At 36.1% G+C, this 26,285-nt stretch overlaps 1 protein-coding gene across 4 annotated transcripts in view; it reads left to right on the top strand.

Moving 5' to 3' along the window:
• The window catches only part of APLF (aprataxin and PNKP like factor), a 113,253-nt gene that overhangs the window by 18,470 nt on the left and 68,498 nt on the right, over positions 1 to 26,285 (top strand). For all 4 annotated transcript variants that reach the window (XM_012556342.2, XM_023733112.1, XM_023733110.1 and 1 more), the window contains exons 3-7: positions 2,047 to 2,219; positions 9,191 to 9,338; positions 9,668 to 9,800; positions 14,916 to 15,100; positions 22,468 to 22,823. In XM_012556342.2, the coding sequence (XP_012411796.1) occupies positions 2,047 to 2,219; positions 9,191 to 9,338; positions 9,668 to 9,800; positions 14,916 to 15,100; positions 22,468 to 22,823 (995 nt within the window). The remainder of the gene's footprint in view (positions 1 to 2,046; positions 2,220 to 9,190; positions 9,339 to 9,667; positions 9,801 to 14,915; positions 15,101 to 22,467; positions 22,824 to 26,285) is intronic.

Genomic DNA, 26,285 nt, shown 5'->3' with positions numbered 1-26,285 from the left:
CATGTTTACAAATGTATCGATGTGTTTAAATAGTCTCTTAGTCTTCAAATTTTGTTTTATGCGTAATTGTCATTTTTTTATTCCAAAAAATTTGTGTGTACTTGTGTATATGTCTTCTCTGTTTTTGCTTGCTCAATACAGCTAGAATTTTGTCAACTTTATAACTTTTAAAACACCGCCTGTTGGCTTTATCACTCTTCTTTATTTTCTATTCCGAGTTTGTTTTCATTTCATTAATGTCTGCTCTGATCTTTATCAGCCCTATTCTTATACTTCTTTTAGGTTTTATTGTTTTTATTTTCTTAACTTCTCAAGTTGGATATAATTTTCAGTCTTTTTTTTCTAAAATACCAATTTAAGTTTACATATTTCCCACTAAAAACAGCTACAGCAGCATCCAATAGATTAGTGTACTTTAATTGTTGTTTAATGTTTTTCTAATGAAAATTATGATAGTTTTACTTGACTTGAGTTTTTGAAGTGTGTATTCAATTTCCAAATGTAAAGGGGGAGGATACAGTTCTTTTCATTATTGAAATGGCAATTTAAATTAGCATTGTGATTATGTAAAATAATGATATGATACTGATACTTGGCCTTAAGGTATAGTAGTGGTTAGTTTTCATAAATGCTCCATGTTAGCTTGAGAAGAATATGTATATTCTAATTTAGTTATAGAAGTTTCTGTATACTTATTAGAAAACAAAAACCTTCACAACTAGACCAGTAAACAACATAATGATAAACAGAGAAAACGTTGAAGTTGTCAAGGATTTCATTTGACTTGGATCCACAATCAATGCCCATGGTAGCAGCAGTCAAGAAGTCAAATGCCGTATTGTATTGGGCAAATCTGCTGCAAAAGATTTCCTTAAACTGTTAAACAGCAAAGATGTCACGTTGAGGCTAAGGGGTGCCTGACCCAAGCCATGGTCTTTTCTGTTGCCTCGTATGCATGTGAAAGCTGGACAATTAATAAGAAAGACCAAAGAAGAACTGGTGCCTTTGAATTGTGGTGTTGGCAAAGAATATTGAATATACCCTGGACTTCCAGAAGAACAAACAGGTCTGTCTTGGAAGAAGTACAGCCAGAATGCTCCTTAGAAGTGAGGATGGCAAGACTTCTTCTCACGTAATTTGGACATGTTATCAGGAAGGACCAGTCCCTGAAGAAGGACATCAGACTTGGTAAACTAGATGGTCAGTGAAAGAGAGGAAGATTCTCAGTGAGGTGTATTGACACAGTGGCTGCAACGATGGGCTCAAGCATGGCAATGGTCGTCAGGATGCTGCAGGACCAGGCAGTGTTTCATTCTGTTGTACATAGGGTCGCTATGAGTCTGAACCAACTTGACACTTAACAACAATAACAACAACAGTTATGGAGAGTTCTCATTGTCTTTGCTAACATGGAGACAGTCAGTGGCAAATATAACACAAAGTAGTAGATATAATAGTTTTGACTTTGTGATCTATTTACTACTTGCAATTTGAATATAGATGATTATCTTCATAGTGGGAGTTTCAGTTAAATAAAATAAGACGATTCCTCTGTAAGGAGCTAGAAGGCCGAGTTGTTTACTTGAGAGATTTGTTCAAAATCTCACTTCTACAGTTTCTCATGCTTTAATCATAGTAAGAAATTCTTAGGAGAAAAGTTGAAAAGAAGCAAGTCATTTTCCGGGGATTAGGTTAAAAATTAGGTTAAAAATTGAGAGATCTAATTTCCATACTGAGGATTATTTTTTGTTTCTCTTTTTTATGTTCAGTTGTATCTGTATGAAACAAAATGGAAGAAAGTACTCTTTAACCAGTTAATTGATAAATTTGTTTTCTTTGATTCCTAGAGAAATAAGAGATACATTATAGCTTTTTATGTATAAATAATAATTATGGCACTTGTAAGTACCAGGTGTATTAAACTTTTAAGTCCAAATATATACTTAAATTGCTTTGATACTAAAATTTTGGATCAGTTCTAATTTTGTTTTATTTTTGTCATAATTCTGAATTACAGCATCATTTTATTCTTTTTTTATTTGTTAGATACACACAAACCCATGTTTTTATCAGTCCTCTGGGAAGAGCCAGCTATTACCATTGAAGATAAATCTATGGCGCTGGTTGAATCCTGGAGATTGTTTTTCTTTGTTAGTTGACAAGTACATTTTCCGTGTTTTCTCAACACACTCTGAAACAGAAATGGAATGTACTTTAAGGTAAGATCATCAGATGAAATGAGAGTAAGTAATGGTATTTGGAACCAGATTCCTCAGCTATCCATAAATGCTTTGGTAGAAAACATTCTAGGATTAAACTTTATTGGAGATATAGCAGCTATATGATTCTTTGTGTGTGTGTGCACGTGTGTGTAGGTTTGTTTGTTTCTAGAAAACATTTGACTTTGGAAACTTATTATGCCTCGATAGTGATTTGTCCCATATGTGGTATCTTTTACCATTGTGTTTAGAAAATGTATTTTCCATCTAATAGTAACAAGATAGCTAATTTGAATTTGACTACATTTTCCTTATTTTTTTAACTTCTTTAATTTTATTAAGTTATTAACTTCTGGCTTAGACTGTGCTTGTATAACTCCTCTTTCTTATACAAATGACAGAAAATGTAGAATAGGGAATCTGAGTAAATGAGATATTAGAACAAAAATATTGATATCTAGTGTAAAGTTAAAATTCATAAACTAGTTTTGTTGAACCTGTTATTAGAAGATTATTTGTCTGTTTCAGCTTTTAAATTATATAATGCATAAACTAGACTATAGAAATAGATGGACAAAATTATACAGCATATATAACAATAAGATATCTAGAAAAATGGCCAACTATTTGGAAATTAAACAACTCATTTCTGAATAACTACGGGTCAAAGAAATCACAAGGGGAATTAAAATATTTTGAATAGAATGATACTGAAAACACAACATATCAAAATTGTGAGATGCAGCTAAAGTAGTCCTTAGAGGGAGATTTATATTTAAATATATAGATTAGAAAAGAAGAAAGCTATAAACCCAATGATCTATGCTTCCATATTAAAAAGATAGGCCAAAAAAAAAAAAAAAAACAAATTAATATCAAAGTAGGTAGAAGAAATGAAATAATAAAAAATAAGCCTAGAAATCATGAAATAGAAAACAAACAAATAAAGGAAATCAGCAAAGCCAAAAAATTTGTTCTTTGCAAAGATCAGTAAAATCAATAAATTACTAGCAACGCTCACGAAGTGTCTTAAGAGTTCTCTAGAGAAACAGAAGCAGTAAGACGGATGGATGGATAGATTGTGCATGTGTGCAAAAGAGATTTATTTGTTTATTTTAAGGAACTGGTTCACATGATTGTAGGGGCCCAACAAGTTCAGAATCTTTAGGTCAGGCAATGGGCTTGAGATTGCTGCAATCTTGTGTCCCAAAATCTATAGGTCAGGTGATAGGCTTTAGATTTCTCTAGTTTTGTGTCTCCAGATCTGTAGGTTAGGCAACAGGAAGAAGAGGGGTTCTGGCAAAATGTCTATTTGTAGTCTGGAGGTAGAACACACCCTAGGGAAAGTCCCTTTTTGCTCGTAAGGCCTTCAACTGATTGGGTAAGCCCTACCAACACTATAGAAGATAATCTGCTTTACTTAAGGCCAGCTGATTTAATCACATGTAACTACTTCATAATAGCAACTGCTCTGTTTGACCAAACAACAGCCACCATAAACTAGCCAAGTTGACACATAAAATTAACAGTCACACCAAGAAAAAAATAAGTGAGAAAACACAAATTATCAGTATCAGGAATGGAAGAGGGACTATCACTACTGATTGTACAGATCTTACAAGGATAATGAAGAAATATTATTAAACACTTTAAGCCAATAAATTTAACAACTTAAGTTGAATGGACATGTTCCTTGAAAAACAAAATTTACCCAATCTGATACCGGAAGAAATAGAAAATCTTATGAGTCATACGTCCATTAAAGAAACTGAATTCACAATTAAATAGTTTACCACAAAGAACTTCACTAATAAATTCTGTTAAACTTTCCAGGAAGAAGTAATACCAATATTACACCTTTGTTGTTTTTTTTTTAAATAGAAGAGAGGACACTTCTTAACTCATTTTATGAAGCATCCGTAATCCTCACACCAAAATCAGACAAATAAATTACAAGGAAAAAAAAATACAGACTAATATCCCAAATATCAAAACACAAGTCTAAACCAGCTATATGTAATAAGGATAATACATTATAACCAAGTGGGATATATCTGAGTTGGTGTATGGTACAAGTTGGTTTATTGTATAAAATCAATTAATACAATTCACTATAGTAGATTAAAAGAGAAATATAATTTCAGTGTTGTTGTTAGGTGCTGTTAAACCTCTTACGACTCATAGCAACCCTGTGTATAATGTAACAAAATGTTACTCAATCCTGTGCCATCCTCACAATAGTAGGTATGTTTGAGCCCATTGTTGCAGCCACTATATCATTCCATCTCGTTGAGGGTCTTCCTCTTTTTCACTGACCCTCTACTTTACCAAGCATGATTTCCTTCTCTGGAGACTGGTCCCTTCTGATAATTTGTCCAAAGTAAGTAAGATGAAGTCTCACCATCCTCACTTCTAAGGAGCATTCTGGTTGTACTTCTTCCAAGACAGATTTGTTCGTTCTTTTGGCAGTCCATGGTATATTCAATATTCTTCGCCAATACCGTAATTCAAATACATCAATTCTTCTTTGGTCTTCCTTATTCATTGTCCATTATTTGCACGCGCAAGATTTTAAAAGAGGTCTTTTATAGCAGATTTGCCCAATGGAATACATCGTTTGATTTCTTGACTGCTGCTTCCATGGGCATTGAGTGTTGATCCAAGTAAAATGAAATCCTTGACAACTTTAATATTTTCTCCGTTTATCATGATGTTGCTTATTGGTCCAGTTGTGAGGATTTTTGTTTTCTTTATGTTGAGGTTGTAATCCATACCAAAGGCTGTGGTCTTCGATCTTCATCAGTAAGTGCTTCAAGTCCTCTTCGTTTTTAGCAAGCCAGGTTGTGTCATCTGCATAACACAAGTTGTTAATGAGTCTTTCTCCAATCCTGATGCTATGTTCTTCTTCATATAGTCCACCTTCTTGGATTATTTGCTCAGCATACAGACTGAATAAGTATGGTGAAAGGATACTACTCTGCTGGACACGTTTCCTGATTTTAAACCACACAATATCCCCTTGTTCTGTTCAGCCAACTATCTCTTGTACAGCTTCCACATAAGCATGTTTAAGTGTTCTGGAATTCCCATTTTTTGCAGTGTTATCCATAATTTGTTATGATCCACACAGTCAAAGGCTTTGCATAGTCAACAGAACACAGTTAAACATCTTTCTGGTATTCTCTGCTTTTAGCCAAGATCCATCTGACAGCAGCAGTGATATCTCTTGTTCTATGTCCTCTTCTGAATCCAGCTTGAATTTTTGACAGTTCCCTGTTGATGTACAGCTGCAGCTGTTTTTGAATTATCTTCAGCAAAATTTTGCTTGCATGTGATACTAATGATATTGCTTGATAATTCCACATTCTGTTGGATCTTCTTTCTTTGGAATGGGCACCTGTATGTATCTCTTCCAGTCAATTGGCCAGGTAGCTGTCTTCAAATTTCTTAGTGTTGATGAGTGAGTGCTTCCACTGTTGAATCCATTTGTTGAAGCATCTCAATTGGTATTCCATCAGTTCCTGGAGCCTTGTTTTTCTCCAATGCCTTCAGTGCAGCTTGGACTTCTTCCTTCAGCACCATCAGTTCTTGATCACATGCTACCTCCTGAAATGGTTGAACATTGACCAGTTCTTTTTGGTGCAGTGTCTCTGTATTCCTTTCATATTTTGTTGATGCTTCCTGCATCATTCAGTTTTTTGCCCATTGAATTCTTCAGTATTGCAATTCAAGGCTTGAATTTTTTCTTCTGTACTTTGAGCTTGAGAAATGCCAAGCATGTTCTTCCCTTTTGATTTTCTAACTCCAGGTCTTTGTACATTTCATTATAATACATTACTTTGTCTTTTTGAGCTGCCCTTTGATATCTTCTGTTGAGCTTCTTCATTGTTTCTTCCATTCACATTAGCTACTCTACATTCAAGAGGAAATTTCACAGTCTACTCTGACATCTATTTTCATCTTTTTGTTCTTTCCTGTCTTTTTAATGACTTTTTGCTTTCTTCATGTATGATGTCCTTGATGTCATCCCACAACTATTCTGTCTTTGGTTATTAGTGTTCAGATCACCAATTGCACATATACAAGTTCAAGCTGATGTTGAAGAAAATGAAAACAAGTCCACAGGAGCCAGTGTATGGCCTTCAGTATATACCGCCTGAATTTTAAACCATCTCAAGAATATATTTGATGCACTGAACACATCATTTCAATAAATGTATTAAAAACATTTTGACAAAATTTAACACCTGTTCATTATTTAAAATAAATGAAAACAATTTTGAGAAAACTATGAAAAGAAGGGAACTTCCTATAAAAAATTACAGCAAACATTATACTTGATAGTGAAGTATAATGAATGTTCTCCCCTCAGATTGGGACCAAGACAAAGGTGTCTGTTTGTTCAACTTCTATGTCACAATTGTATTGAAGGTCCTAGACAGTCCAATAAAGCAAAAAAAAAAAAAAAAGAAATGCATCAAATTGGAAAGGAAGAAGTAAAACTCTTTGTTCATAGATGACATTACCGTGTATATAGAAAATCCTGTGGAATCTACTAAACAGAAGGCACAAAACAGTACCTTCCATTTGTATTAAGTTCTGTAATCAGCAAGCTGATCTATAGTGCTAGAAATCCAATCAATGATTATTTCCAAGGAAATGACTGGGAAGAAAGTACAAGGGAAATTTTTGTGGTCATATACTTTGTGTCTTGATAAGGTTGTAGATTAAATGGATATATGCATTTGTTAATTGTGTACTTCAAATATATACATTTCAGTATATGTACATTAAACTCCAATAAAAAGTTTTTCTAGTAATGGAAAGAAGTTGTATCAGGAATTTTTTTTAAATTTTAGTTAAATGAAATTCAATAACCATTGCTTGCCCTTTAAAGTACAAATTTTGCTCTTCTACTTTCTCTTATCACACATGTATAAGTAGCGGTTTTTTAACCATCTACTGAAATGTGAAATGTAAAGAAACTTGTTTTTGTTATAATAAGTTTTCGTAGTAGAATTCTTTTGAGAAATCAGGAAAATGTTGTCCATCTCTATAAAACAAAGTATTGTCATTGCCTGATAACCTATTTAAAATACTATATGTCAATTTTAATTTTATTTATATCTGTTCAAATTCGCTTATCCCTTTAGTTTGAAAGACTAGTGTTATGCTTTAAATACATCAGGTTGTGGGAGTGGACAGTGTTAGTAAAACTGAAAATGCAACCCACTTTAATAGTGCTGTACTTTTCTCAGGCTATTTTGAGTAGTATCATCTGCTGTGTTGTTGCTATCCAGCTAAATGTATTGAAAGATGGAGTAAATATTTTATATATGGTTTGATAATTGTGTGCCTACTTTAGGGTAACCAAATTAATCATGTTATTTTGTATTGAAAAATTAAATGTTCTGTGTTTAGCTTGTTAGTGCAAATTTTCCTTCAGGATGGTGATTTTACTTTTGGCTATTTTGAGTTTGTGGTTTTGAAATATTCCCATGAGAACACATTGAATTTATGATGTGCAATTATCATTTTCAGTTATTTTGCTCTTAACCGTATCACTCATGTAGTAATAATTAAAACTGAAAGATCAGTAGCTTGAAACCATTTACCTAAAAGTTTGACTGTAATCACTATTTTTAATTGAAGGCATTTAACACATTTGTATGTATCACTCATGTAGTAATAATTAAAACTGAAAGATCAGTAGCTTGAAACCATTTACCTAAAAGTTTGACTGTAATCACTATTTTTAATTGAAGGCATTTAACACATTTGTATCATTTCATATATGACTTAAAGCATATAGCCTTCCTTTTTAAGCATTTAGGCAATTTTAGGTTCATTTAAGGATGCTTTTGGTTTTATTGGTTAAGCGTTTAATATTTGAAAGGCAAAATGAAAAAGAAAACTAATACACTGATACTTCCACAAAAAGGGGTGTGTATTAGAACAGATGTTAGCAACCTTTTTCTGTAAAGGGCAGAATATACATATTTTATACTGTGGGCCATATAATCTCTGTCACAGTGACTCAAATCTACTGTTGTAGCACAAAAGCAATCCTAGACAGTGTGCATTCAGATGTGCCTGGCTGTGTTTCAACAGAATTTTATTTACAGAAACAGGTAGCAGGCTGAATTTGGCCTGAGCACTATAGTTTGCTGATGCCTATATTAGAGTAAAGGTTAAGTAACTATAACAAATAACCCTGAAATGCAGGGCTTAAACAAGATAGAATTTCATTTTTCTGTCACAGAATAGTTCAGAGTGGTAGGTGGGCTCTGCTTCATGAAGTAATCTCAGTATTCCAGCTAATGGGGTAGCCCTGCCATCCTCAAAATAGGGCTTCCTAATTTACTCCATCACTGCCATTTCCAGTTGGTGGGCAGGGAATGAAGGAGAGAATCTAGGAGAAGTATCTTACATACATCGTTTCAATTCACATCCCACTAGGGGAAAAAAAAATTGGACACATGGCTGCCTTGAGCTGAAAGGACGGCTGGAAAATGTAGCCTCCAGCTGGGTAGGCATTACAGGTGCTTATAGGTCAGTGCCATTCCAACTTTGCTGTCTGTTGTGGAAATAACATCCACTTAGCCTCTAATGGTTAAGTGCAGCCACCTGGCATCCATAACTCTATAATGCTGTCATCTCCGGTGATACTAGGGAGCCCTGTTCCTTGGTAGCTTTTTTTTTTTTTTAATTCATAATCCATACAAACAACAACATATATATGTATGTATATATATATATGTGTGTGTGTGTGTGTGTGTGTGTGTGTGTATATGCTTTACTCCAGTATACTATAATCTGGTTTTTTATTTGCCAAGTTTCAAGTTTGAGAAAGGAGCACAACTCACCAATCACATGTACTCAGGAGAATCATATTTACAATGACATTGTTAGGCAGCAAAAGTGTTTTAAATTTAATGTAAATGATTGATAAAAGGATTTTTATTTTATAGAAACAGTCAGATGCTTGAAGAAGATAATACATTGGATGAAACATCAAAACCCCCATTGATTAATTCGCCTGATGAGAAAACTGCCGCCCCACATCTGGAAGAAAGCACAGAAATAGCCAACACCTCAACTATGCCTACAAAGAGTGTGGTGAGAAATTTAAGATGTCGTACGTTTGTAACATGTTCCTTAAGTTATTTCGAGGAGAGAAAAGACAACTGGAGTTAGATATGCTATGACAAAATTGCTAGTTTTGACTTGAGTTTTCTGTTTTTAAGTAAAGCTCTAGGGACTATCATACTAGTCCAATGCTTCAGCGAATAGAAATAACGCATTTCTTTCTTTGAGAAATTTGTCTAACCCAATCCATAGTTGCAGGTGGATTTTTTAATGGCAATTTTCTGCAAAGTAAATAATTTTAGTAATTTGTTAAGGATAAATGATTATGTTTAGTAATTAATACATAGGTGCATTTTTAGTCTGTTGTAAAGGAATGTGGCGACTTCAGTCAGCAGCAGCCAGATCTCGCCCAGAGGAGAAGAGTCCTTCCAGCTTGGATGTTAGCAGAAAATCTAAGTGATCAGACCCTTTCAGCACCAGTCAACAGTGGAGGTAAGTTTTTGTTTTTGCTAAGGCTAAGAATTTCAGGAAAACATTGGATAGAATTTCAAAGTTTTTCTGAACAAATGCAGATAGAGTAGAGGTTGGATAACTGTATAATTTAACCTAAAACTTTTTTAGATGAAGTTTAATTTTAAACCTAAGCTATTTTATGCCATTAATGAAACACCATCCTGCTAATTTTTTTTTTTTTTTAACAGACTCTATCTGTTGGAGCTCTGGTGGCACAGTGGTTAAGTGTTTGCCTGCTAACCAAAATGTCGGCAGTTTGAATCCACCAGCTGCTCCTTGGAAACCCTATGGGGAAGTTCTACTCTATTCTGTAGGGTTGTGTTAAGTCTGTATATTAGTTTCTTAGGGCTGCTGCAACAAATTACCACAAAGTTGGTGACTTAAAACATCATAAATTTATTTTCTCAGTTTGGAGGCCAGAAGTTCAAAATCAAGGTGTCTTCAAGGCCATGTTCCCTCTGAAGGGTCTAGGGAAGAATCCTTTCTTGCCCCTTCCAACTTTGGTAGCTCTTGGCAGGCCTTGGCATTCCTTGGCATGTAGCTGCATCACTCCAGTTTCTGCCTCCTTTGTCACATGGCCTTCTTCCCTGTGTGTATCTCTGTGTGTCCTCTGTTCTTATAAGGACACCAGTGATTGGATTTAGGGCCCGCTCTAATCCAGTATGACTTCATCTTAATTAATTACATCTACAAAAACCCTATTTCCAAATAAGGTCACATGCTGAAGCTCCAGGTGGACTTAAATTTTGGGGAGATACTATTTAACTCACTAACGTCTGTAATGCTAGACTTCTGATATTAATACAGATTTTTAAAGCAAACCTGTTCGGTCATATCTAAGAGAAAAGGCCAGCCAACACAATAAGAGTTTTTAAATTAATTTAATTAAATAAAAAGTGTCGGGCACACAGTAATTATGTGCTGGGGGATTCAAAGAAGACGTGGCCTCTGTCCTAGCACAGCTCGCAATGATTTGTCTCCTGTGGGTGTTCTCATTGGTTCAAGATCTTTAAAATGTTAACTATGTCATCTTATTTAGGCAGCATTTTATGTATTTGGAAGTAATAGAAGCCTACTTAAGCTAGTTTAATTAGAGAGGAGTTTGTGAGTTTAGTGAGGGTTACTTTCCAAACCCAAGTATAGGAAGTATAATCAGGTTTTACAGGAAATGGAGCTATCAGGCAGCTCTTCCCTTTTTCCGTCTCTGAATACATCTCTGTTTTTCTTTCTTCTTTGCAAAGGCTGCTACTTTCTGCTCAGCTATGACTTGCGTGTGGCTTTGGCTTGCCTCACTTCTGACACCGGCCCAACTCTATTGTCCTTAAGCCTTCACTGCCCAACAGTGTCTGTGCCACTGGGTCTCTCAATTCCAAATTTTCAGATAAGAGAATCAGCCGGGTCCATTATGAGCTAGGTCCCCCCAGGTCGAGGTTTTCTAAGAGGGTGTAGTCAGGAGGGAAATGATGGGCATCTCTTTACATATATATATATATACACATGTAAAAGTTGGTCAAATAAACATGTAAACAGTTTTAAAGTCTTGTTAGTTCTGTTATATAGTACTACTTTTTTGAGAATTTTAGTGATAGACCTGGACATGCAGTGTTAGAAATAGTGATAAATGGAACTGTGGTACCAAAGTATTTTTTAAAGGTTTTTCTACACAATACTTTAAAAAACTGAGTATGTGGGAAAATAGACAAACTTCTCAAATTTGCACACTGTCTTTTGAATTTTTTTGTGAAAGATTTCAAAAATAAAAAGTGTATATAATGAGCCCCCATAGACCCCTTATAGCATACTAATGCCTAAGATATCTATCTTCAAGCATTCCATTTCATTTTTTCCTAGATTCCGGTTTTCCTAGATTTATACTTTGTACATTCTGTGTTCCAATTATTAATAGGTGTTTACAGCTATTTTTTCTCATTTTTGAGTTGTGCCACATCAGCAAATAAAGGTCCTGAAAGCGCGACTCTAAGGTTGACTCTACTTTGAGGATGCAGCTCTTCCCCAGTTGTCTTCTGAGTGCCTTCCAACTTAGGGGGCTCATCTTTTGGCACTATATTAGACAGTGTTCTGCTGCTCTTCATAAGGTTTTCACTGGCCAAGTTTTTTAGAAGTAGATTGCCAGGTCTTTCTTCCTAGTCTGTCTCAGTCTGGAAGCTCTGCTGAAACCTGCCCACCATAGGTAACCCTGCTGGTATTTGAAATTCTGGTCGCATACCTTCCAGCATCACAGCAACACACAAGCTACCACAGTATGGCAAATTGACAGACTAGGCATTAGTGAGCTGAAATGGACTGGTATTGGCTATTTTGAATCAGACAATTGTATGGTCTACTATGCCAGGAATGACAGATTAAAGAGGAATGGCATTGCATTCATTGTCAAAAAGAACATTTCAAGGTCTATCCTGAAATACAGTGCTGTCAGTGATAGGATAATATCCATACACCTACAAGAAAGACCAGTCAATACAAGTGTTATTCAAATTATTAGTTCACATTGATGGGGGAAGAAAGCATTATTCAATAAATGATATTGGAAAAATTAGCTATCCATTTGGAAGAAAATAATATTAGAGCATTACTTCATACCATAATCAGAAATAAATTCCCATTGAATTCATAAACTTAATGTAAAAATTAAAACTGTTAAGACATTTGAAGAAACTACAGGGAAAAGATTATTACTTCTGGGAAGCTTTCTTAAGGTGATAGGGGACTCAGAAGCCATAAGGCAGAATTTGGCAGGTTTATATAGATAAAAATGAAAAAAAAATTTATATAAACAAGACACTGTAAACAAAGTCAGAGGCAAATAGCAGACTGGCAGACAATAGACTGGAAGATAGTACTGCCATACCTATAAAAAGGTTTTAAAAATTGTCTACCTAGTAACAAGAAGAAGGTAAAAACTCAGTAGAAATTTTGGACAGTGTATGTTGACAGACTACAGAAGACTGAATACAAATAGCCAAAAAATATATGACTGTACTATCAGATAGGAAATGTAAATTAAAACAACCAGATACCGTCTTTTGTTCATAAAACTTATCAAAATGTAAACCACTGACAATATCCAGTGCTGGAGAAATGAGTGTTACTGAATATTGTTGGTGGAAGTACAAACTGGTATAACCTTTTTAAGTAACTTGGCAATCTCTTAAATTTTTAAATCTGTAATATACTTAGATCCAAAGATTCCAATTCTAGATATTTATCCTACAGGAATAATAGCATTTATACTTTTTAGCTCTGTGTGTGTTTACATATACATATTTGTAGGTATGTTTGCTTTAACTTAGGAAAAAGCTGAGAAGCATGCACATCAAATTGTTACTGTAGCTCTTAGGAATGGCTCCTCTAGGGGGTAAGATTGGATGGATAGATTTTTAACGATATAATATGCATATGGTTAAGCTATCATTCATATAGTATTAATGTAACAGCTCATATAAGTAAATGTAGTTAATAATAGTTAACAATAAAACTGATTTATATTACTAGTTAATTCATTTTATATTTCCATCATTTAACCATGCCTCCTTTAGATTTAGAAAAATACTTGCTATACCACATGTAAAGATTGTGAGCCAATTAAGGCATTTACTTTGTATACTTTTTGTGAATAACAATTTAACAACAATGTTAAAATGACTTCTTCCTTTGCAAAAAGAAACTAGCTCTGGTCCCTAGAAGGAGTATTTGTAGTAGAGAATTTAGAATTGAACATATCAAATATATATACATAATATATAAACCATATTGTGTCTGTGTGGGTATATGTATACATGTACATATATGTATATATATGTATATACACACATATACATATGTTGCATTTTATGTATGTGATACTTGAAACTCAGAATATGATAAACCACCGCTTTGGCAGAAGCCACATCCTACTTAGTTTGTGTTTTATGGTTCTTAGCATAGTAAAAATACCATTCTTCATTATTTTCCTTTGGTTTAACTAATATATAACTGTTCTAACAGTTGATCATTTGCTGCACCAAGCTGTATAGTCCTATTCAAGTCCTGTTTCTGACAGTTTCTAAAATAACATGAAATGCTTTATAATTTAGTTTCATGATGAATATTTAAATATTCTAGGCAATGTTTAGTTATTGGAATAGTTTATTCATAAGTTTCCATAGATAAATATATTATTTTAATTATGCTTCCATTGATTTTCTTCTTTGATAGTACAGACAGTATTTTATTAGTATGCCTTTCCTAAACTTAAAGAAGGAGTGTTACTTCAGGTCACTTAAATATCCTTTAGAACACAGATAAGCAGGGGTTAACAAGCTTCTTTTGTAAGGAGCCAGAGAGTAAGTGTTTTAGGCTTTGTTAGCCATTTAGTGTCTCTCTCAGCTACCCAACTCTGCCTTTGTAGTCTGAAAGCAGCCATACCAAACCAAACCAAACCCACTGCCGTTGGGTCTATTCCAACTCATAGAGACCCTGTAGTGACCCTATAGGGCAGAGTAGAACTGCTTCATAGGGTTTCCAAGGCTGTAGATCTTTACGGGAGCAGACTGTCACATCTTTTTCCTGTGGAGCGGCTGGTGGATTTGAACTGCAGACTTTTTGGTTAGCAACCAGATGCTTTAACCACTGCCACCAGGGCTTCTCGAAAGCAACCATACATAATATTTAAATGCTAACATATGCAAGATACTCTGCTAGGTAGTTTACGTATCTTACTTCATTTACTTCTCCTAATAACTACGTGAATTATTATAATTTACATTTTCACATTTCAAATTTACAAAATTTACATTTCAAATTCTCAAAGCTCAGAGATGTGACGTGAAACAGTTAAGGGGTGGAGCCCACATTGGAATCTGGGCCTGACTGACTCCCAGGCTAGAAATCTTGGCCACTGTGCTGAGTAATACTTTGTCAGATTTACAAATAAGTGTTTTTAAGTTGGTATTAATATAAACAGAGCTTTAATTTTACTTGCCCTTTTATCCTTTTTCTTTTAGTATGGATTATTGACATTTAAAGATATAGGAGATAATTTTCTTCTTTTTCTTTGTGTGTGTGTGATGTGTTGTGTGTTTGTGTGTGTCTAAGATAATGATGTAGTACAGGGAAGTGGAAAAGAAGGAATCTGCAAAGGTAAAACACAGGTAAACATAACAGAGCAAGGAAGAAAGCGATTAATGTCATCACGAAGTTCAGAAAGTCTATCAGCAGAGGAAGACCCAGGAAAAAAGTGCAAAAATGCTGATCAGGAAGAGTCTGTTATTTCATCCGAGGTGATTTTTTAAATTGTTTATTTGATTTTTTTTTTCCCTTTGTCAGGTGATCTACATAGGAATTAATTATATGCTGTATACAGCAAGGAGAAACCAAAATTAGGTTTTCTTATTGTATTTATGAAGATATAACTAGCCCCCAATTTTTTGAGTTATTGAAACTAATCTTTAAATAGTACTTGAGTTGTAAAAAACAAAGCTATTTAATTTAGAGATGTTCAGACGGGAAGAAAATAAAAAGGAGACTATTTGACTGTGGTCACAGTTTGATGTCTCCATTCTGATTTCATTCTCTTTCTTATTGTAAAATCTGGTTTTGTCCATTCCATTGATCATTCTCAGACTGCACATAACCACCTTTTTCTTGCTAAGTCTGAAGAGAAGAACAAATGATGGGATAGTTCTTAATAGCCTCTTGCAGGATGACTTCTGGGCTAACTTCAGGATTTATACACCGCCCCTTTCCTCTTTCAGTTTTTGCTAACTCACTAGAATGGTTTGGCCAAATTACATGTTCTTTAACGCTGGGTAGTTTGTTTGTTTGTTTGTTTTTAAAAGTCCTATTTATTGGATGTATTAAAAGAGAGAGAGAAATACAGAGGTGGTACCCCAGTTGTCCAGCACCCACGCCACCTCTGACTCCAGGGGGAAAGGTCAGGCATTCTTCTTCTCAAGAGAGATGTGGCTTAAGATGACAGTCTTAATAATCCTTGTGGACCATGACTGAGTTCTGTGGGTCCCCATCTTCTTGTTCTCAAGGAGAGCCAAAGGAGTAGGATTGATCTTAGAGTAGCATGCACTTTGTTGTTGTTGTTAGATGCTGGGGAGTCAGTTCCAACTCACAGCGACCCTGTGTATAACAGAATGAAACACTGCCCAGTCCTGTGGCATCCTCACAATCGTTGTTATGCTTGAGCCCATTGTTGCAGCCACTGTGTCAGTCCATCTCATTGAGGGTCTTCCTCTTTTCTGCTGACCCTCTGCTTTACCAAGCATAATGTCCTTCTCTAGGTTCTGATCCTCCCTGATGATATATCCAAAGTATGTGAGACATATTCTTGCCATCCTTGCTTGTAAGGAGCATTCTGGCTGTACTTCTTCTAAGATAGATTTGTTCATTCTTCTGGCAGTCAGTGGCATATTTAATATTCTTTACCAACACCACAATTCAAAGGCGTCAGTTCTTCTTCGGTCTTCCTTATTCATTGTCTAGCTTTCACATGCATATGAGGCGATTGAAAACACCATGACTTGGGTCAGGAGCACCTTAGTCTTCAAGGTGACATCTTTGCTTTTTACCACTTTAAAGAGGTCTTTTGCAGCAGAGTTTCCCAATACAGTGTGTCATTTGATTTCTTGACTGCTGCTTCCATGGGTGTTGATTGTGGATCCGCGTAAAATGAAGTCCTTGACAACTTCAGTCTTTTCTCCGTTTATCATGATGTTGCTTATTGGTCCAGTTGTGAGGATTTTGACGCTGGAATGATTGAAATGGTAACCGCTATCCCAGAGGTCTGATCTTTTACAGTACTCTCCTCATTCCTGCCTTTCTTCCATCAGGACCAGCTTCTCACTGGATCCTCTCCTCCAGGTAGCAAAATGGGGTTGAGTTTCTGTAGGCTCAACTCTTTTGCTTACTTGTGGAGTCATGTTTAATAAATGAAAACCAGGTATATTGGCTATAAAAACTCAAAATAAAATTTGAGCCTAAATATGCTCTACTCTCTGAACTCTGAGCATATCAATGTGATTTTGCCCTCCTTCCTTTTTTTGAAAAGAGAAATATATTTTTTCAGATGAAAACCTGGAGTATACATGTTTTACTATGTTTATCACAACCCATACAGTTAGATAATCATGAATAAAATTTTAAGAAACACCTTCTTATTTGACAGATTGTAGAGATGAGCAATAAATGAACCCAAGATGTTTGAAGTATTTATGAGAATTTGATGACATCACGGGAGTATTACAGTTAGGCCCCAGGAACACCTGAGCTCTACCTGGCCAGTTGCACCTCTTCCCCTTAGGGTTCCTGAAGGAGGTTCACCTGTCATAGCACAGGAGAAACAAGGCTCAAGATGTCATAACCCTTCATGCAGGGCTCTTTGGTAAAGGTAGGCTGGAGAGCATGACTTAGACTGAAGAAGACTCAAACAAGACCTTTTCAAATCCTACCCTCCATCCCTATCCAGTTTTAATCCTAACACTGTAGCAGACAAGAAGCTAGTCCAGAGGGGATGAGTACAATGCAGAGCAGGAATGAAAGTTCAAAGTGAGAGAAAACAAGAGGCTGGGCCCACCAATGTAGTCTAATGGCAGGAGATTGCCAGTTATAAAGAACAGAACAATTTAGCCACATTTGCAGAATGGACTTGGGTCACTTTTCCTGGAAAGAATCATCAACTTTCTCTTGGGGAGGTATACGAAAGGAAGTAGAAAAAAGGGGCAGAAGTCACCTTCCCCTCAGCCCTCAGATTCTGATTCAGTTGGTCTTGGGTGGGGCCTGTGCATCAGTATTATTTTAAATAAACTACCCCAATTTTAATGTGCAAAGTTGAGAGCATCTGATATAGTCTAATACCCTCATTCAACACCATACAGGAAACTGATCTCCAAGGACACATACCTAGTGACCTTGGGCCTCAAACCCAAGTCTTCTCATTTTGGCTACAATGGATTTTTCTGCCATACCGTACTAGACTATCTGCAGACATTTTTGACTCTGGTAACTTCTGATGATGAAGATAATTGCTCTGAAATCGTCCATAGTTTTCATCAGTTCGCTTGCGTCTTTCTGCAACTCCTTCCCAGTTATGTAGTTATCTAGTCTGCGAGTGAAAGTGAAGGTGCTTGAATTGATTAACTTTAGAGGGAAAAATAGTATTTCCTCTGTGTAATCTAATTAAAACTCAGTTATGAATGACAGAAGGAAGCCTAACTGAAACTACTTATGCAAAATACTAACATGTATCAGCTGCCTATTGCTGTGCCTCCCCTGTGCTGTATATGCAGCTTTCCCCTGCTATAATAATTGCCAGAGTGAATAAGCTGGCTGTTAAAGAGAGCATTTCTCTGCATATTGTTGCCTGCTCTGAGATCCTGCTCATTATTTCTTCGTGGAAAAAGCAGGGGTGATTAATATATGTCTGTTTACACAGCTATCTCATAAGTAAGGCTGTATCCCCCAGAACTCCTCAGTATTAGTTGACTACGTCTTACACACTTTCCTCCTCATTGGCCATTTGGATTTGGTACCATATAATAATATAATAATACCCTGGTGACGCAATAGTTAAGCATCTCGCTGCTAACCAAAAGGTTGGCGGTTTTTAACCCACCGGATGCTCCACAGGAGAAAAGACCTGATGATCTACTCCCATAAAAGTTATAGCCTAGGAAACCCTATGGGGAAGTTCTGCTCTGTCACATTGGGTCACTGTGAGTCGGAATTGACTTGATGGCACACATCAACAGCATAGCACAGCTCTGGTCAGTCCCACAGAAACATCTATTCATTCATTTATTCATGCATTCAGTGAGCATTAAGCAAAGAGTAATGTAGTGACAGTAATAATGCCATGAACAACAACTGTAAGTGACAAACAACACCCATTTATTGAGTTCTTATGGGCTAGACCCAGCACTGAGAAAGATGTTATTTTGTTTAATTCTTAGAAAATTCTGGAGAGTAGATTGATAATATCCCTGGTTTACAGAAGATGAGAGAGGAGATTATGGCATTAACCCTGTCAAGAAAGAAAGAGAATCTGACCTAAGTCAGTGGCATTAAGGATGGAGTGAAGGTATTGGATTAGAGAAATATTTAGGCAGCAAAACTACAGGCCGTGTTGATTGGATCTGGGGAGAGTGAGGGCAAGCATGATTGAAAAGTAGACTTCCAAGTGTCTGAGTAGGATGAATGGATAAATTATAGGGGCAGAAACTATGGTAAAGGATAGAGGTAGGATTTTAGTTTTGACATTTTAAGTTTGAGGTTCAAAGAACGTTGAGGAAGAATTACCTAGCTTGTGGTTGAATATTATGACTTTGAAGCTCAGGGGTGAAGTTGAAGCTGGAGGTTATGATTTTTAAGTCACTAGCATATGGATACTAATGGAATTGACCAGGACTTCTAAGGCACCTTATCAGCACAGACATTCTTGCCAAGGACTGCTTGGCAGGGGTTGGAGGTCTTACTTTATTAAACCTGTGTTGAGGAAAGTTTTTTATCCTGACCCTTGAAGTACATTAAAACTTCACATGCTTGAACGGCAGGGGAAGGCTTGTTGGAAAAGTTAATAGACTATTTTAATAGCCATAATAGTATTTTTGAGCCACCTCCAAGCACCAAGATCATCTTCTCCCAGCTCCATGCTCCCAGAGGTCTCTGGCATGAAATAGAGCAGGGGATTCTGGTATTTCTCTCATGAATCTCTAGCCTCCTACTCTGATTCTTCACATTTTAATCTAATCTAGGAAATACACAGTATGGATGCTTATGAAATATGGAACTCTTCTGTCTTTTCCCACCTTCTCCCAAGTACTGAGCGCCATCCGTCATTCTCATTACCTTCCTTGCCAGTTCAGTGACTTGCTGTAGCTCCTGAGCTTTGTAATGGGCACAGTACAAATTTATGCCCCAGCAAACTTAAAATTACTGCATCTAATGGATTTTGGAGATCATTTATAAATAATTGAAACCACGAATGTTAAATTTTTGAATGCCAAGGGTCTACTGTATATCAGTATCTCATAGTTTTCATAACGAGCATTATGAATGCCAGTTTTTGTGCCTCTTAAAACACATTTGAGAACCTCTGATCCATGGTATTTATATCTGTGACTTTATCATTCTTTTCTCCTTTAGAATAAATTAACATGTTAAATGTAGTCCTTGTGAGGATTTTAAAAATGCTTCTTTATATTTCGTGTAGTATAATGCTATACATTTCATTTCTTATATTTCATTTTCTAAATGGTAAAATAATGCATACTTGTTAAAACATAGGATATTGCGAAGCATATTGATTAAAAAGTGAAGATCTCGGTTTGCCTCATATTTCAGTCCTATTGCCCTACTAATATTTTGACTTGTATCCTAAATCTTTTACTTTGGGTTTACACAAGTACCCAAACAAATATATTGGGATTTTTGAAAGAACTAAATAGAATTGTATTCTATATATTGTTTTTGCTTTAGTTTTTAAAAAAAAATCAGGTTTTATACAAAAAGAACTGAAAAAAAAAGAAGATTTTTAAAATCTACCCATTGCCTTCAAGTTGATTCCAGCTCACAGTTGGTGGGGAAAAGTTATTTCCTCCTTTTCTAAAACAAGAGAAGAGAGGTGCTCTTATAGAATTACTGGCAGAGTTTTCAGATTCCAACTGGGGCAGGACACTGGCATTTTATTGGACATCTACTTAGCCAGTGACTTTGCTGACTTGTCCCATTATTACCTTGAATAGGGAAAATGAAAATTGGTGAGATCTGATCCAGTAGTGGGGGCTGCCGAGTGGGGAGGTGGGTCAGGATTGCCCCATTCCCACCTCAGAGTCCTTGGCATGTGCCAGTTGGTCATATAACAAAGAGGAGGTGAGATTGAGGTCTAGTTGAGACCACTACTGCTGGGAAACAAAGTGTGTGTTTTAGAGGGATGTGGCATGAATGCCACCAGCTGAGGGTCAGCTGCAAGAGGAATCCAAATGGTTATATTTCTCATAGGTTATATGTTACTATGGGGGCATTGGTGTTTCAGGGGTAGAATTCTCACCTTCCATGTGGGAGATTCAGATTCAATTCCCAGTCAGTACACCTCCTGCACAGCCACTTCTCTGTCATTGGAGGCTTGTGTGTTGCTGTGATGCTGAACAGGTTTCAGCGGAGCTTCCAGACTAAGATGGACTGGGAAGGCCTGGTAATCTACTCTGAAAATCAGCCAGTGAAAAAGATATGGATCATAATGGTGTGATCCTCACCCAATAATAGGAATGGCACGGGACCAGGCAACATTTCGTTCCATTGTGCACGGGGTTGTCGGGAGTTGGGGGTCAACTCAACAGCAGTTAACAACAACAGCAACAACGATACATTACTCTACAGAAACCATGATAAGACGTAGGTTCAGTTTGTAAGGTCTTTAGTCAGTTTGGATAGCATTTTAAACTTATATACTATTTTTCTTGAAAAAGAAAAAAAAACACTTATTAGTCTAAAGGAAGTTATCCTAATAATGCCTTCTCAAGAAATTTCAGTTGTTTGATATTAAGTAAAACGAAAACTAGGTGTTTCCAGATGGCAGCCAGCAAACATGGTTCCTCAGTTATACGTTGAGTGAACATTTATGTATCTCTAGTATCCTGTCAGTGCATCCTAAAAATGGTTACCAGGGGGACTCAGGTTTTTCTGAGCCATGTTTCTACTCCACAAGAAGCGTAAGTAGGAGGTCATTTTTAATAGGATAATACTATTACCCCTTATGATTGTGGTAGGTACAAATTAAGGAGTCCTGGTGGCACAATGGTTAAGCGCTCAGCTATTAACAAAAGATTGTCAGTTCGAACCCACCCAGTGGCTCCACGGGAGAAAAACCTGGCAATCTGCTCCCATAAAGATTACAGCCTAGAAAACCCTATGGGGCAGTTCTGCTCTGTCGCACGAGGTCACCATGAGTCAAAATCATCTCGACGGCACCTAAAAACAACAAGTACAAATTAAAATGGCTGTGCAGTTCTAATGAGAATACTTACTTAGGTCAAAGCATCTTTAATTGATTAAACTGAAACTTCTATTCAGACCACTTGAAAGCGATCTTTTTTGTTTTTTTTCTGAGCTGGTCATAACATAGCTTCATGCAAAATATGTCTACAAGGGAGGAGCAATTTTATCATTCAGTTATAGAAAAATATCATGATTATATTTAGAGGGTAGAAATAAAGTATTATAGATAACTTATAAGAAATTATAAGGATAGTGCATATTAAAAGCATGACACAGTATGAAACAGTGAAATTTAAGAGCCTTGTAGATTTTTCGGAAAGATTACGTTTAAATGAAAGCAAATGTTATATTCTCTCATGTTTTCATTTGTACTCTTTGATTATGTTTAGCTGAATGTTTGACATGATTGTAAATTTTGGTGGAACTATAAATTCATTTTCTGATAACTGCAAACATTTTTTTTAAAGTTATAAAACTAGAGACATAGCAAATAGCAGTAATTTTTAAGAACTTTAAAATGTGAATCTTGAAGTTTTCAAAATGTAAAGTTTTATTAAAATATACATATAGCATGAATCTTGTAGTTTCAGTCTTTTGAGATTAAATTTATATGTTTCTTTTAAAAAATGTTTCATTTGTTTTATAGGAAGTGCCACAGTCGTTTTCTGCAGTCACAGTAAGAAGCACAGAGGTGAATAATGTGAAGACTATTACACAGAGAAACAAAATCCCAGTACAGGAACTTGACAAGATTTCTGAACAGAGAATCGTCACTAGAGGAACCCCAAGTCAAAAAGACGAGGCAGTGAGCTGTTCTGAGAGTTGTTTCAGTGCCCAAGGCAGCTCTTCCCATGATGAGTCCCCAGGATCTCATCCTAAGTCTGACTCTGATCCCACTAAGCCTGAACCTTCGAATGCAGAGGCGACTGTTTCAGTTCCACAAGGTTCTGAAGAAGACAAGGCCAAAAGAACATCCTGCATGTACGGGGCAAACTGCTACAGGTAAACAGAAATTACAGGTAGAATACAATTTTATTATTTCTATAGCATGTAGCTATCTAGATATATGGGACAGTGTATTAAAAGCGTAGTAAAGCCCATTGGCCCAGAAAGTTAGAAGCTTTATCATCCTGGTTTGCACTTTCTCAGTTTACAGTCCAGCAAATCCTCCTAGAGGTTTTTAAGATAAAGAGAGGAATTGAATGTTTCACATGAAGACATGCTGACTGTCTTAGACTGGGTTCTCTAGAGAAGCGAAACCAGTAAAGCATATAAATACGTATATAGAGAGATTTATATCAAGGAAATGGCTCACTTGATTGTAGAGGCTGGGATGTCCCAAATCCGTGGATCAGGAAGGAGGCTTCTCTTGATTCACATAGCTGGTGAGCCCAAGATTGGCAGGTTGAAGAGCAGGGCTGTGAAGATCCACGAATCCTAACATCGGCAGATAAGCTGATAGCTCAAGTGCCAAGAACTGGAGGTCAGATGAACAGGAGGCAGCCCCAGGATCCAGAGCAGAGCAAAAATCCAGAACATCTCCTTATATTTGATGCAGGCCACACCCCCAAGGAAAATCCCTTTCAACTGGTTAGCTACTCACGGCAGATTCCATCATGGGAGTGATTACATAAAAACACGGAGAATTATGGCCCAGCCAGGTTGACCCACAGTCTTAACCATCACACTGACTAATGCGAGAAACAGAATATTGGGGTATCCACACTTGAATCACTCAGACATAAATACATGCTTATTTAAAGTCTTATTAGAGATTTGAGAGATGGCTTCATAAATAGTTGCTATATACAGTATAATTATCAATAGAATTTTAGGTTGTGTTTAGGTATTTTATTATACCTATGTGTTTTCCTTTATATTTTTCTAATGGCACTTTTGAATCATCTGGATGCCTTCTAAAACAACTGAATATATATTTTCTGGGTTGATTCACTACTCCTATACCTACTTCATTTGATTACATTGTACTGTATTGTCTGGGGCCCCTGGTTGTGCAAGCAGTTAACACTCTAAACTGCTAACTGTAAGGTTGGTGGCTCAAGTCTGTCCAGAGGTGCTTCAAAAGAAAGACTTGGCTATCTACTTCCCCAAAATCAGCCACTGGAAACTTTATGGAGCATAGTTCTGCTCTGATACACATGGGGTTGCCATGAGTCAGAATCAACTCAGTGGCAACTGGTTTTTTGTATATTGTCTAATTTCATATTATGTGAACTCGAATTATAATCCCTTAGTTTTAGACTATAGTTTCATCTAAGATGTTTCTAGTAGTCCTATTTCAAAAGTATTTCTTTGCCATTCCAACTTGCCAAACCAAATATCTTACCAATATATTTGATAAGACAGCATTTGTTGTCTTCTACATAATAGTATATTTACATCACATATTCTGTTAATTTCATATTCATATTATTGCTTTTTAAAAATGCATTGCCACTTTGGATAACAACATTTTTCAATTTCAGCAGTCCTAATTTATATATTTATATACAACTTTGTCTATTTGAATGGCCTTAGTTCCAAATATGTAACATAAGGTAGAAACTTGTAAGGTGTATGCACCTTATATTTCTTTGGATTTTTAAAAATCTTGTTTGGTATTCAACACTGTCATTTGTCTTTGTTAAAGGTGGTGGAATGCTTTATCAAGACCATAGTGATTTCATTCATATTTGATGATGACACATACTAGTTTTAATCAGTCTTAGCTTATAAATAGTTATTTTAATTTTTTCATTAATTTTGATATGCATATTTAATACCTAAGAAATATTTGCCATTGAACCTTTGAAAACAAATGTTTATATTTATAACAAAGGGAGCTCATAAACTGAGTTCTTGTTCTATATGTACATCATCAAAATCATTTCCAGCATCAAAGCCACTGCTTTAGCTCATGCCATGCAAGTGAATAATCTCCTAAGCCTCCACACTTTCCCCCAAGTTCATGTTACTCATTATTGCTTGAGTGATCTGGCTAAGAAAATAAAAAGATTTAAAGAGAGAGGAGGAAAATAATTCGACATTGCTCTCCTGTACAGAATCTTTCAGTAGCCAAAGTCTAGGTTTCTTAGTATGGCCCAGAAAGCCCTTGAACCACTTGGGTCTGCCATGCTGTTCTATGCCTTCTGCATTGGACACGCTGTTCTCTTTGTCGCTCCCCTGCCCCACGTAAAAACCCTGCTCATATCCAGCTCCTCTCTGATTCCTTTTCTGACATGCCCCTTTTCCCCCAGATTGCTCATTCCCTATCCTATGCAAGTTCTTTACCTCATACTGTTTCTAATATTACATTTGGTTTCTGATTATTTACTTACATGCTCTTTCTCTCTTAATAGAGCATTCAATTCTGTGTGATGAAAAATAGCATTTAACTTCGTAGGACCAGCTGCTTCTAAAAAATTCTTTTTGAAAAATATTACTCTTTAGGGATAATGTAGTTCTTCTGTTTGATAGCATATGGTTCATTTAGTAAATTGTTTTAAAAAATCAGGCAGAAGTTGAAATGTCTCTTATTAGCACTTAAGAAATTTATACCTTAATTACCACCTGTAGCTTTTATCTGTATATATATTTAAAAAATCCCAAACCCGTTACTGTTCAGTTGATTCTGACTCATAGTGATCCTATAGGACAGAGTAGAACTACCCCATAGGGTTTCCCAAGGAGCGACTGGTGGATTTGAACTGCCAACCTTTTGGTTAGCAGCCTGAGCTCTTAACCACTGTGCCACCAGGGCTCCAAATTCATATAAATTATTTAAGAATTAATAGTATATAAAATAAGGTTTCCACCTTTGATAAAAGTGAAGTATTTGTTGAAGATCAAACCTCATACTGAGAACAACTAGAAAAGTAGAACACCCATGTTTGAAATTATGAGAGAACTACAAAGGCAGACAAAACTTTGAGACTTCTTTTCCCCTTGTGATATTTGTCAGGTTTTTAGTATTTCAGAGAGGGTTAAGAGGTGAGGTAGAGTTTGGAATAGTCTTCCGGGGCATGGGCAACAAAAATGCCATTCGGTTTTTGCCAAGTAGAGGAGGACTTATATGAAGCATAGACATCCAGGGGGGTAAACATGAAACTAAATATAAATGAATATAAAACCCAAAAAAGCCAAACCTGTTGCTGTCGAGTTGATTCCAACTCAGACTCCATAAAACGGTAAGATTTCTTGTGATGTGTAAAATGTGTGTAGAATATGAAAATAACACAAAATTGTTTGGAAATTAAAGCAAGTAAAACTGTTTAAAGCTTTGCAATATCCAGCAAATTCAATGAGTACTAATTTATATCACACTCTGTCTTGGTCTTCTAGTGCTGCTATAACAGAAATACCACAAGTTGATGGCTTTAACAAAGAGAAATTTATTCTCTCACAGTCTAGTAGGCTACAAGTCCAAATTCAGGGCATCAGCTCCAGGGGAAGGCTTTCTCTCTC

This window comes from Trichechus manatus, unplaced genomic scaffold, assembly GCF_000243295.1.
Source record: "Trichechus manatus latirostris isolate Lorelei unplaced genomic scaffold, TriManLat1.0 scaffold00004, whole genome shotgun sequence".
Lineage (NCBI taxonomy): Eukaryota > Metazoa > Chordata > Mammalia > Sirenia > Trichechidae > Trichechus > Trichechus manatus.
This window is presented reverse-complemented; position numbering and strand designations above follow the sequence as displayed.